Below are 14,702 nucleotides of genomic sequence, written 5' to 3' on the forward strand. Positions count from 1 at the left end.
GTTAAACCTGTTCAATACTTTCAATGACAAATCATTCTGTGTGTTGACACCTGGGTTAGCAAATTCACAAATCATTATTGTGATTGTTGCATTAAATATAAAAGTTGCCAATAGGGAAGTGCTTAATATTTATGCTGTTGCTGTACATAAATTGCTGAGCAACTGGTTGCTTTGAGTGTTACATACCGTATCTCCCCTGTCATTCACCACAATGTAATTTCTAGAAGAGCTAACAGTTAGCCTAACACGAGGGTGTCCAAACTTTTTCCCCTGAGGGCCACATACAGAAAAATAGAAAGCTGCAAGGGCCACTTTGATTTTTTTTTAAAGTTATTTATTAACACATTCATTGCCAGACCAACAAAAAAAAAAAGCATAATCTGACGTCTTTTTCCGTCAATGGCAGTGAATAAGATAAACATGGTAAAAATCAATTAAGCAATTAAAAATTGCTGATATAATGTACAGTTACTTATTGAAAATTGCTAACAGTCACAAGGCAAATAGTGACCCCTGTGTGCCACTATAATAGATACGCCTCTCCACTGAGCAGCAGCTGATCCCAACTTGACATTCTGAACCACAAGAACAATCGGTCGTCAACTGACCACACTTAACAACCATTAATGTGATGTTTTCACATTTTATTTCATTAATAATTAACCATTAATTAATGTGATGTTTTCACAAATTGGACGTTGACATTAAGAAACAAGTGGATGAAACTATTTTTATTTCTGGAACTGAATTATTAGCTGCAAATTTGTGTCTTTGCGTAGCTAGAAATGTTTAAGCCACCCTCTTTTTTTTTCTTTTTTTTTTTTTTTTTTTTAATAAACAGCATTGAAAAATTATTTTTAGTATTTGCCGTGGGCCACCAAAAAATGTATGGCGGGCCGCAAATGGCCCCCGGGCCGTAGTTTGGACACCCCTGGCCTTCTATTTCTTCTTCTACTCCTACACTATCTTATCATCCACCACATTTTAATTGCTAGAAGCCTATAGTTAGCCTGGCTTGCCCATTGTTTTTGTTCTACTGCTACACTATCTTATGCTGTCATTCACCACAATGTAATTGCTAGATAAGCTAACAGTTAGCCTAGCTCCTTGTATTTCTTGTTTTGTTTTGTTTTTTTCCTGTCTGGATGGCCTATGGCACCACACTGCCCTGATGTTGAAAAAAAATAACCAATTTTTTACAATATGAGTTAAAAAAAAAAAATGCTTGCTTTTACACACATAACGATGGATATGTCCAAATGCATTGTAGGTTTATTGGGCAGGTGTATTGTGTCCAGTGTCCACTACTGTAGGATACTGTTTTTGTGGTATTGCAGGTATCCATTTGTTGTGTTGCTCTCTGTAGTTATGATGTCAATCAACTTGTCCACCCCTGATTTAGATGAACTCATTTTCAGTTACCATGTAAGCGACAACTGTGAGCTGATATGCAATGGATTGAGCGCCCAGCTCTACTTCACTAATGATTCCAGCAATGAATCCTCCGATTTCAAACAGCCACCACTCCAGACAAAGCATGAGCATGCTCGGGATGGCCAGCTTGACAAAGGTTCCCCACTCTTGGAAACACTCCATTGTCCAGCCTGTAGATCACAGAGCGGCTTGTCAAACCCACTTTTTAAAAACAACATTACATTTCACAGAATATTTGGGGTATGTTGTGTTATAATCATAAGATTTGTAAGTATATAAATTGATCTTGCACATGAACTCGAATAAATCCACCAATAATCACTGAAGATGTGTATTAAGTATTCTTAAGACACATAAACTTGCCATGCTTCTTGACAGGAAAATAATGAAACCAAGTCACTTCTCTTATCTGTTGCTTTGTTTAGTTACAGAATGTAACCAGTTTTGTTAAAACGTTACACATTTGGACTTTCACCACAAAGGTACAAATGAAATAGAGCAACTGCAGAGGAAAATGGATCATAAAGAAACACTAATCTTTCATTCATTATCAGGTTTAAGGTGAGTGAGAGGGCAACTGACCTCCCCATGTGGCTTTGTGCAGCCCCCTCCAGGTAATATAAACAAATAAGACCACAGCCAGTACGTACTGTGAGATTGAATTGGCTGCGGCAGAACCACTACAACAGAGACAAACACAGCAGGATTTAAACATTGCAACAACAACAAAAACATTTATTTCATTTGAACTATTCACTTTCCGACAGGTGGTTTTAAACTAGAAACTTCTCTATTTACCTGGATTTTTATCATAACTGATCAAACAAAATGCCCTTAAAATTATTGATACATTTAAAATTTGGCTAGCAGAACATGTATTATTTAATGGGCACTATTATGACAATAAATCATAAGATGAGGAAAACCTCATTTTAACTTTTTGAATGGAATATTATTAAATGGATTGCAGGTCTGTCTATCAAAACATATTTGCATTATATTTGTTTTTCAAAATAAATAACTAATACCATACAAAATGATTCAGGGTAACTTACGCAACTCCCAAATGCAGAACATGGAGGAACACATAATTGATAGCTACATTTAAGACGTTTCCAATTGCACCGGTTATGACCTGTGGCCAAATAATTCCCTGGGGGGAAAAAAAATACATATTTACACACACACGCACACACTTGCTAACTTGTTATTTGTGTGTTATTAACTTTCATATCAATGATATTTTGTTGCTACACGGAACCTGATTTTGAAGATATCTCCCTTGCAGCTGGTACATGAATGCTGCCTGAAAGGGGAAATCATAATGTTACACAATTGAAGCTTATGTTAAGTCTCGTACTTTAACTCATTGGACACCGAGACGAAGGCGAACTCACCGGAAGAGAAGGCATGGCGATCTTCACATAAAGTTGAGACAGACTAAGCAACATACAAATTCCCATGTGAAATTTTGGCTTGGAAACATACATGAACATATTATTATCCTGTACATTACAATTAGGGATGTAACGATAACGGCAATATCGTGATATCACGCTATTAAAACTGCCACAATATATCATCGTCGTCATGTCACTATATTAAAAGCAGCACATCTGTTAAAAAAAGAAAAAAAATAGTCAGGGCCTGGTTGTTCAATTCTCGGTTATTTTAACCACTGTACCACCGCCAGTTAAATTCTTAACCCGCCGTTAACTAACTGGCCGTATAATATTGGTTGTTCAAAACATGGTTTGTTAACAATACAGTCATTAACCGTGCCGTGTACGTCACTGGTTAGCACCGATATGTCCCACAATTCCTCAATTTTGTTTACTTCTGGGTTGGCGAAAGAAAGTGGAATGGATACTATCCAAACGACCCCTGGCACTCGCCAAAAATAAAAAAAATTAAAAAGAAGCAGGAAGTTAGAAAACGTTTGTGAAATAATTTATCCATCCATCCATCCATCCATCCATCCATCCATCCATCCATCCATCCATCCATCCATCCATCCATTTTCTTGACCGCTTATTCCTCACAAGGGTCGCGGGGGTGCTGGAGCCTATCTCAGCTGGCTCTGGGCAGTAGGCGGGGTACACCCTGGACTGGTTGCCAGCCAATCAAATATTTTATTTCTATTTTTTTTTTTTAATTTATTAACATAAATTTTTTTCTACTGTGCTTAATTTCAGTTAATATTTTGTGTAATATTTTTGTATTTTTGCCAATATTTGTGTAGCATATTATATTGTATGCTTTTGTCTGATTTTGTTTCCCATATTGTTGTCTTTTTTTCTTTGGCTAACATTTTTATTTTTGACTGATTCGTATTTTTTATGTAATATTTTGATAGAATAGTTTTAAATTACGTCTTGTTTTTGTATTTACATCTAATATGTTTGTATTTTTAATCTATTAGTAATTAATACTAATATTTGTAATTACTGATTCAAATTACAATAAATTTTCAAAATATTACCGTATTATATTTAAATAATTATAAATAATAAATAATAAATAATTATCAGCTGTTTAGTGTTTGATTAATTACGTGAACGCAAACAAGAAATATGACAAGTAGCCTCTCTTTGGAATCACCTCCCACTAAATGTTGGGCAAGCCCCCTCTCTGTCCATTTTTATAACTTAAAAAAACACACACACATTTTTATTATTTCTCTTTTAACTCAGCATGAGACTTGGCATTGTATTACTGCTAATCGGTACAGCGTGTGCGTAACTTTTCATCAGAATAATCGCCAATGTCAAAGTCAATCCCACATAGACTCTCTTTTTCTTGCGCTCAACGGGTATCATTGCCACGAACGCGGAGTTTAACCACAAAAAAAGATAGCGGTGGTTTCTTAGGTGTGTTAATTGAACATCAAGTTAACAGCTGGTTAAAGTTAACAGAGTTTTGAACAAGATAAGAGTGCATGTTAAAGTTCACGGTCAGTTCAATCTACTTAACCAGTGGTTAAAAATATAACTGAGTTTTGAACAACCGGGCCAGGTTGATTTCCATTTGTGCAGTTCTAGCACCCTCTGGTGGTTAATTTTTGTCATGTTTTGGCGTTTCTATGTTTAAAATCCATGCAAATGGTCAGATGAAGGCACACGTGCCACATAATGTTCTTGTGAACTGAGTCAATATGTGGAGGAACTCAATGTGTGCATGCATTAGCAAGCAAGTGCCTCAATATTAAGTGTTATTAGAGATTGCAGGTTGCTAGGTTGTTTATATTGTATTTATTTATTTATTTTTAGTATGAGCTCATATTTTTTTACAATATTGGGACTTTTTTGCATCACCAACCTCCCCACAATATCGTGAGATTTATCGTATCGTGGCCTTCATATCGTGATATCGTAACGTGATGTTCGGATATCGTTACATCCGTAATTATTATATGGTAATTTTACATTGCTGGAAAATAAATATCATTTCCAAATATGGGTCTTATGTAAATAATACTTCTACAACTACTACTACTAATAGTACATGTACAATGCTAATAATATAATAATAATAATAATAATAATAATAATAATAATAATAATAATAATAATAATAATAAAATATTATTATTATTATTATTATTATTATTATTATTATTATATTACAAGTTGTTATTATTATTATTATTATTATTATTATTATTATTATTATTATTATTATTATTATTATTATTATTATTATTATTATTATTATTATTATGAGCATAGCCGCTTTCCAAATATATCATGTCCAAGATGCTGTAGGAGTGACTAACCTGGCGACCTCTGGGCTTTGTTTGGCTACGATGAGAAGAGGTTCAGTGTTGATGAGAACAGCCCAGCAGGGGAAACAAGCCAGCAGTAGAATCAGGACCCCCCTCTGAAGGATCACCCCCACACGCTTCAGGTTTCCGCTCCCATAGGTCTACCCAAAGGTAGAGTCAAATAAGCAAGCAGTGTTAGGAAAACACCAAAAGCACACCGGTAATTTTGAGTTGTTATAGCTGAAAGGTAAACTAACTTGATACAACATATTATTGTTGAAACCCAGACAATATGAAAGCCCAATCAGAGTGGTTCCGTTTCAATATCAATAATAAAAAGTAGAAGTGCAACCTTTGTTGAAGACACTACCTGAGATATGAGGGTATCACAGGTTAATGATAATCCAGTCCCAATGGAAAGACCAGTCACATTAACCACCTGCAATTACAGATTTGTCAATGAAACAGACAGATTAAGGCCTGTACTATGTTGTCTTCATGTGACCCTTTTCACAACACTCATTTTGAAATAGAACAGCTAAATACAAATACAAATAGTTGTGATTTAAAAAAAATATATACATTTTGTAGAGATATCCATGCCATTAAATTATGGTGAGGATCTGAAATTTAGATCAATTAGCAAACGATCAATGGTCATAGTGGTGGGATATAGGGGGCAAGAACTAGAATGGTTCGACTGCAACCACTCACGCGCACCCCCCATCCACGATAATTATCACAATATTGTGGGGAGGTTGGCGATATTTAAAAAAGATCACAATATTGTAAAAAAAATAAAAATAAAATAAAAAATTAGCTCATACAAAAAAGCACAATATTGTGCTTTTGTACATAACAGCAATGCAAATAAACCACCTACAATCTCTAATAACAATATTGAGGCGCACATGCAATCACACATTGATCGCTTCACAAGCAAATTAGGTTCCCCTTCATATGACAATTAGCATAGATTTTAAACATAGAAGACCAAAACATCCCTAATGAAAATTAAATTGCACTAATACACTAGTCACGAGAGGGTGCTAGAACTGCACAAATGGAAATCAACCTGACTTTTTTTTCTTTTTTTTAACAGATGTGTTCCTTTTAAATATTGTGAACATGACGACGACGATATTGTGGCAGTTTTAATATCACGATATTGCCCTTATCATTAAATCCCAAATGATTATAGACAAAATATTTACGTTTTACTGCTGAAAATTGCTCAATGAGTCAAGTATCCCTTTAAGGTAAGTTTTAACATGTCTGAAGTCCTCTTGTTTATTTTTAATAAATTTAAAACACCAAAAATCATGCTGTTTCTACTAAATACGGACTCAAATGTTCTCCAATTTTGATACTGTAAATGTATAGGATCGTATGTCGAGAAACCTTTCTTGGGAGGAGCACTATGGTGGCCTCACGACCTCAAAAGTCTTGGCCTATCGGCTATCCAGTCAGATATATAGATCAGTGGTTGCCATTCATACAACAAAATAGCTTTGTGTTCAACGATATCACGATATTGCCCTTACCGTTACATCCCAAATGATTATGCATCGAGAAGGGGCATCCATTGTGAGGGTTCAAAATGTTCTCCTGCCTTTGTTAGTATAGTTCGGTTTAGTGAAAGCATTTTGGTCTTGTTTTGTTTCACGCAGGCAAAAGTTAGATTTGTTTAGACGCGTACTTTGACATGCACTTGACAGCCCGTGAATACAGTTTTTCCCCACTCCTGAGCACCAAAAAAACTACCGTGTTAGTGTACTTGTGGTCATGACCTGTTTTACCCACAGCTGAGAAATTGTACTTACTGCAATTGATAATGATACAGCTGCGAGTTCTACTTTCCCCAGATGACCACAGAACACCATGCTGACAACACTGACCATGAAGATCATCATCTGGGAAATGATCTGGAGTAGAAAAAACAGCAAATACAATAAATAACTTGTTTTATTGTATTTTTAAAGTGAACTCTTCACCCTCTACATTAATATACACATTTATGTTCCTACACTGTAACTACAATGATCTGTGCTCTGTAGGGCTGGGTCTAAAATATCAATATATCAATATCAAATCGATATTCCTTTTCACAGCCCAATATCGATTCATAAAACCATTAATCGATACTTTTAATACAGTTTTGTCCCCGGTAAATTAATGTGCCAAATAGGGCCTGACCGATTAATCGGCCGCCAATTATAATTGGCCGATTATTGGCCTTCAAACATCAGCCAAAGCAATCGGCCAATTGAGCTAAATGGGCTAAATTATTGAGCTAAATTATTCTCCCCTTAAAACGTTATCGGAGAAAACCGAATTTCCGACGCTGTGAAAGTACCCTGAATGCACCATTTTTCTTGTGTACCATTAGCAGCTAGCAAGTGTGTAGCGTATGTTATTCTGGTTATTCTGTTGTCCCCTAAGCATCCTTTAAGCTGTTTAATGACACAGGAGTTGGAGTTAACTGTAAAATGAAATGCACAACGTTAAGAATTACATCCAATGTATATTTAAATACAAAACACGCTTCCTTTTCAAAACATCGCTAGCCTAGCGCGAACAGGAAGTTAGAAAATGCTAACGGGAAGTTAGCATCGACTTCAGGAGTGCTTTTCCTTCAAATAACCAATCGAAGTGGGCCCTTCTGAAGCGAATCGAAACGATTTTGGAAATCTGAATCGATACCCAGCCCTAGTGCTCGGCAAGTTGGCCTTCCGGATGAAATATGTTCATTTAAAATCATTTTAACAGCTAATCAATTGATTGTATCAAAACTTAAAAAAATAAATAAATAAATAAGTAAATACATTGGATTCATGCAAGGCAGACTTTACATGGATGTGTATAATCCGCCTCAGATCGTGTTGAAACTTTTTAAGCGAGCTTAGTTTAGCTCGCTAGCTGCTAACATAGTGATGTCATTGTGGTCGACACATTGTTCAACAGAAATCAAGTGAGTGTAAAGCAGGGGTGTCAAACATACGGCCCGCGGGCCGGATCAGGCCCGCAAAGGGGTTCAATCCGGCCCGTGAGACGACTTTATAAAGTGAAAACAAAATTGTAATGTCGGACCAATTAATCAGCCAGCCGCAATCAAATATATAAATTTGTAATTTCACAAGCAGTCCTCACATGAGTACTGTAACTTGTACACGGAATCACCCTGTGAGTCATTATTTTACACACAACTTAAAGTTATGGTTTGTTTAAAAAAAGTTTGTTGTTTTTTAAATCGTAGACCAACATAAACGTGTTAAATACGACACATTCAATTACTGGTAACACAAATACATATGACAAGGATTAACGTCCTTATAAATTCATTAACTGTGCCACACAATGCATTCTGGGAACTATATATTTGCAAAACAGGTAGATTTAACACGTGCGGAACTCATACAGGCAAAGTGTTGCCGCATTTCACTTGCTTTTGTGTTATTTTTTTAAACAATAGATTACAGTTAAGCTCCGTAATTTAGGGATGGCCCAAAAATAACAAAAATCTGTGTATAATTGACGGCAATTGTTTTTAAGTTATATACTAGGGCTGCACAATATATCGAAAAAATATCGATATCGCTATATTGGCCCTTGCAATATGCATATCGCAAAGGCATGCAATAAGTTTTATATGAAATTTTATGCTTTTTATATGAATTTGACCAGTCAGATGCTAACTAAAAATGTGCATGGCCATTCAATAGTTGAAAATTATCAAGACATAATTACACTTAATTAACTAAGATTACATTAAGGTTGCTTATTTTGCCACATGAAAAATGTTTTTCTTTCATTAGGTAATAAAAATGTAATTTCTTTAGGTACATGTTAAATATCGCAATAATATCAATATCGCTATGTTCAGCAAGTATATCGCATATCGCATGTTTTTCCAATATCGTGCATCTCTATTATATACCATTATTTTACAGATTCGGCCCACTTAGTAATATATTTTCCTTCATGCGGCCCCTGAGCTAATATGAGTTTGACACCCCTGGTGTAAAGTGTAGTGTAGTGATTAAGAAAATGTGTAAAGTTGAAATGCTGAGATCACTAAGTGCGGCTGTCACATAAATATTTATAGATTTTGAAAGAATGAGTATGGGGAGAAACTATCAAACAAGAGAGAGACGTCAATTAGTATACGCTGTCCCAATCCTCACGTGTTACAAACAGCAGCTTTGTTCACTTGTTTACTAGCTTCTGTGTATTATTAACACAGCATGTCTGTGATGGTTAATTCAGGCAAATAATGTAAACGCCACGTGTAGCCATCCCCTATACTGAGGCATTTTCCAAACCTTATTTACATTAGCAAGCGTGTCTGTCTTTGCAACGGCAATAGAGTACTTCAATTACTTTCCACTTTACTTGAGTAGTGACATATCTGAAGCTTTATGGTCCATCATTTTGGTTCACGGCAAAAAAAAAAAAAAAAAAAAAAAGGACTAAATGACTACCTGAAAAATGCATACATTGGGGCACAAGTCAAAGTACTACTGTAGGCTACAGTTAATGCAAAGGCAGAAAATGAAACATTAACAAACGGGTTTTTAACTCATCTCATCTCTAACAATGATACAATCATACAAAAAAAAAAAAAAAAAAATCCCCGTTCCCACAAAAAGATTTTCAGTACATTTCAACCCCAAATTACAAGATTTCCCCCTTCAATGTGGGTCAGACCATCAATCGGCGCATCTCCAAAAAGATTCTGTGGCGTTTGTATCATTCAGTGCGTGAGAAAAGGCGAGTGTTGTGGCATGACAACTAATGGCTCCTTGACCCTGACAAAAAGCCTGCTCTCACTCTTTTGCGCATCCATCATCAGTCCAAGAGAGAAGACCATTTGTGTTCACATTGCACCTTTTCTTGACAAGTGGCCATACAAATGCAATGTGTACAAACTTATTATAACCATTTAATATATAGAACACATCTGACATAGCTCATCAATTGGTTTTATTTTCCCCTATGTTTTCTGGTATATTTATTGAAAGAGAAGGAGGTTATAATTTTAGATGAAAGTTAAATTGACAGACAAAATACTAAAGACTCAAGTAGGAAACATTTTTGCATATCCATATGTGGAGGGAAAATATGGAACAGAAGAAATGAGGATCTTCAACAATGTCCAACCATAAATCAGTTAAAAAATGGTTTATTTATTTATTTATTTATTTATTTATCTATTTATTTATTTATTTATTTATTTAATTTTATTTTTTTATTTTTTACATTTTACTATAATTTTAATAATAAGTATATATATTTTTTGGTAAGATAAGGTTACACCTAATATTTATAATTTTAAATAGGCTACTATATAATAGCTCAGTGTGATGGTAAAATATGTGTTTAGCATTGTTTAGTAAAATTAATGCAAGAAGTATTGTAGGCTATCAGTTATATATTTAAAATTAATACAATATGGACAACTACATATTAGTTAGGCCTATCCAATCCAAAGATGAATATTCCTTAATACTGTAATCATGAAATAAAAAATATGGAGGTAGGAATAGTTTCCTCCTCTTACTTTTAAACATGTATGTGTAAGCAGGTATTATGTATTACCTATGTGTTGTGTTGATTATTTCTGATTTTTCCTCTATTTATTTTTTTTTTAATTTATTGATTTATTTATTTTGTATTGTCGATGGTTAATTTAGCTGTTCCTACCAAGTTACTGAAGGCTACTCTTATTCTTATGCATATTAGAAATAAACTGTTTAAAAAAAATAGTAGGGCTAATTTGTGCAAACCCTTTATATTGTGTACAACGAAGACAAATACACTTCCCGATTGATTGAACAGAAGTAAACCTGGTGTTGCGTTCATGGTATCTGTTCATCTTACCACTGGTCCCGCCAGTTTGAGAAGTTCAATCAGTTCATTGCGGTACTTGAGCGGGATGCATCCGCAAATGGGTCTCAAACGCGAGAACCTCGCAGCCGTTTCGTTTACTTCTGAATACACTGCCTCGGAATTGTTCATTGTCTTCGCATTGACGTCCATGCTGATGATGCAGAAGGGGAGCTGGCTCCTATCAAGGTTAACTTGAAAAGTCCTTCGCGCAGTCTGGATGTGAAGGACTCACACTTGCGGCAGTCATTGGAGACGTCAGGAGAAGGGGAGGACATCCGTTTATAAATCAAAGTTTACTTGGAGCGTGTTGGTAATATTCCCTCCTTCCTCCGCCCCCTGCTGCTCTTCAAGTTCACTGTCCAAGTCGGTGCTTGACGCACGTGGATGGTGCGTTCAAGACCCATCGCACACAAACGGTAACCACGGGACACAACAGGCTCCAATAAGTTCAATACTTGTGCCTTTTGGGCAAAAAAGAAAAAAAAACTCAGACATGCTAACTTTATGTAGTAGGCCTAGCCAACAATTAGATGACATTGAATTACTGAGCAGCAGGACATAATTTTTTAAATTTGAGACTTTTGACTAATTCTGCATGTGCAGCATCCCATCTCAATGCATCAAAAAGTTGCCATGAAATATTCCTTCAGTAAGAAATGAGCGAAATGGACTGCAACAGAGAGTATTTTGCGTCAAAGGGCAGTTAAGGATCACTGAAGCTTATTATACAATGACGCTGCAGTGTCTGATTTTTGGTTAATGTAAAACTGTCTGCATAACGCTGTGAAAACAAACTGCAGAAAATGACTGTAACAACACAAATGTGCTGTTAGAAAAGCATCAACTACTGTTGGCCCTGGTCAAAATGCGAATACGGTAGTAAAAAGCAGCAATACAGTATTTGGACACAATTGCATTTAGCATCTGTTATTCTGCACGAGGGTTCATTTAACTGTAAGTAGTAACCAAAAGACGTCATTCATTGACAATAAATTGTAAACTTACCTGAAACCAAACACAAAAACGAAAAGGCCGATCCTTCCTGACGTCATTGATGCCCACAAAGTTCTCCGTGTTCAGAGAATGTACAAAGTATGAAGATGAGCAAATAGAACAGACCGTTGCTTCGTCTCACAATGGGGAGATTCCGATTTTGCAGCACCAATGTGGAGAATGGTAGGACGTGTCAACAATTTTGTCAAATAACATATTTACAAAGTCCGGTAATGTGACTGAGCAGAATGACGCCAACAGTTTATGTGGCAACTGTACACAATTGATATAGCAGTATATGAATTCAGTTTAACATGAGCAGCAGCATGAATAGTGAACAGCATTGTAGGCTATGGAGTGAAAAAGGATACATCCATGCATCAGTAAATAGGTTTATAGGTTGATGTATTATGTATAATAAAATACATCTTTTATACATAAGCAAATGTGGATTTAAAACAAATGTAGCTTGAACAGGCAGCATCCAGTGATGGAAAGTCAGGGCCAGAAAGGCCTTCCCTCTTAACCTCTTGCATAGTTTCACTGTTTCAGTACTGTATGTGTGCTTTTTTTTTTTTTTTTTTTTTTTTTTTTTTTTGTCTAATCAGATGTCACCTTTGGTGTTGCCATTTTAATGTAATCCACCCAGGACCTTCAGAATTAGTACCACTGGCCGATACAAGTTTAACTACATTAGAATTAGCAATGTGACTGCTTCTTTAACCAAATCAGATTTCAACTCTATCCTCCCAATAGCCCCAATTGGTTGGGCAGAACAAGGCAAGTTCGACTCAACAAACAAGCGATCCTGCATACATTAATACTTTACATTTAATAATTATGTGGCTGTGAATCGGAGGTTGGCATTTGCGTAGACCAGGGGTGTCAAACATACGGCCCGCGGGCCGGATCAGGCCCGCAAAGGGGTTCAATCCGGCCCGTGAGACGACTTTATAAAGTGAAAACAAAATTGTAATGTCGGACCAATTAATCAGCCAGCCGCAATCAAATATATAAATTTGTAATTTCACAAGCAGTCCTCACATGAGTACTGTAACTTGTACACGGAATCACCCTGTGAGTCATTATTTTACACACAACTTAAAGTTATGGTTTGTTTAAAAAAAGTTTGTTGTTTTTTAAATCGTAGACCAACATAAACGTGTTAAATACGACACATTCAATTACTGGTAACACAAATACATATGACAAGGATTAACGTCCTTATAAATTCATTAACTGTGCCACACAATGCATTCTGGGAACTATATATTTGCAAAACAGGTAGATTTAACACGTGCGGAACTCATACAGGCAAAGTGTTGCCGCATTTCACTTGCTTTTGTGTTATTTTTTTAAACAATAGATTACAGTTAAGCTCCGTAATTTAGGGATGGCCCAAAAATAACAAAAATCTGTGTATAATTGACGGCAATTGTTTTTAAGTTATATACTAGGGCTGCACAATATATCGAAAAAATATCGATATCGCTATATTGGCCCTTGCAATATGCATATCGCAAAGGCATGCAATAAGTTTTATATGAAATTTTATGCTTTTTATATGAATTTGACCAGTCAGATGCTAACTAAAAATGTGCATGGCCATTCAATAGTTGAAAATTATCAAGACATAATTACACTTAATTAACTAAGATTACATTAAGGTTGCTTATTTTGCCACATGAAAAATGTTTTTCTTTCATTAGGTAATAAAAATGTAATTTCTTTAGGTACATGTTAAATATCGCAATAATATCAATATCGCTATGTTCAGCAAGTATATCGCATATCGCATGTTTTTCCAATATCGTGCATCTCTATTATATACCATTATTTTACAGATTCGGCCCACTTAGTAATATATTTTCCTTCATGCGGCCCCTGAGCTAATATGAGTTTGACACCCCTGGCGTAGACGATGACCTGGCTTCATTCACTTGATTTAAGACTTTGTTTTTTGCTCTCATTTATTTATTTGTTTCTTTCTTTTTGTTTTTCTTATCATGATTGCCACAATTGCAGTTTTTGTTCCTGTCACTGCAATTGTCTTTGTGGTAATTGTCAACAGTTATCAACATCATTATTTCTATTTGTACTTACTGACTTCATCGGTGGCGGCACGGTGGATGACTGGTTAGAACGTCCGCCTCCCAGTTCTGAGGACTCGGGTTTGAGTCCGGGCTCCGGCCTCCCTGGGTGGAGTTTGCATGTTCTCCCCGTGCCTGCGTGGGTCTTCTTCAGGTACTCCGGTCTCCTCCCACATTCCAAAGACATGCATGGCAGGTTAATTGGGTGCTCTGAATTGTCCCTAGGTGTGCTTGTGTGTGTGGATGGTTGTTTGACTCTGTGTGCCCTGTGATTGGCTGGCAACCAGCTCAGTGTGTACCCTGCCTACTGCCCAATGCCAGCTGAGATAGGCTCCAGGACCCTCCGCGACCCTTGTGAGGAATAAGCGGTCGAGAAAATGGATGAATGGATGGACTTCATTGGTTGCACCTCGGGTCTCTGGGTTGTCTACCCCCCACCGCCCAATGCAGGTTCATGCCGATGTTGTCCTCTGACCATGGGCGATCCCGCTAATTAAAAAAAACTAAATTAAAGTGCTGCCTTAAGATACGAG

At 36.2% G+C, this 14,702-nt stretch overlaps 1 protein-coding gene across 1 annotated transcript in view; it reads right to left on the reverse strand.

Annotated features, from left to right (window-relative positions):
- LOC144020336 (multidrug and toxin extrusion protein 1-like) overlaps nucleotides 1-11,412 on the reverse strand; it is a 33,433-nt gene extending 22,021 nt beyond the window's left edge. The window contains exons 1-9 of the mRNA XM_077523711.1: nucleotides 11,078-11,412; nucleotides 7,021-7,122; nucleotides 5,568-5,636; nucleotides 5,210-5,358; nucleotides 2,832-2,874; nucleotides 2,696-2,740; nucleotides 2,490-2,587; nucleotides 2,017-2,114; nucleotides 1,423-1,604 (exon numbers count right to left, since the gene is read on the reverse strand). Coding sequence (XP_077379837.1) covers nucleotides 1,423-1,604; nucleotides 2,017-2,114; nucleotides 2,490-2,587; nucleotides 2,696-2,740; nucleotides 2,832-2,874; nucleotides 5,210-5,358; nucleotides 5,568-5,636; nucleotides 7,021-7,122; nucleotides 11,078-11,236 — 945 coding nt within the window. The 5' untranslated portion in view covers nucleotides 11,237-11,412. The remainder of the gene's footprint in view (nucleotides 1-1,422; nucleotides 1,605-2,016; nucleotides 2,115-2,489; nucleotides 2,588-2,695; nucleotides 2,741-2,831; nucleotides 2,875-5,209; nucleotides 5,359-5,567; nucleotides 5,637-7,020; nucleotides 7,123-11,077) is intronic.
- Between the last annotated feature and the right edge of the window lie 3,290 nt (nucleotides 11,413-14,702).

Source organism: Festucalex cinctus, chromosome 6 (genome assembly GCF_051991245.1).
Source record: "Festucalex cinctus isolate MCC-2025b chromosome 6, RoL_Fcin_1.0, whole genome shotgun sequence".
NCBI lineage: Eukaryota > Metazoa > Chordata > Actinopteri > Syngnathiformes > Syngnathidae > Festucalex > Festucalex cinctus.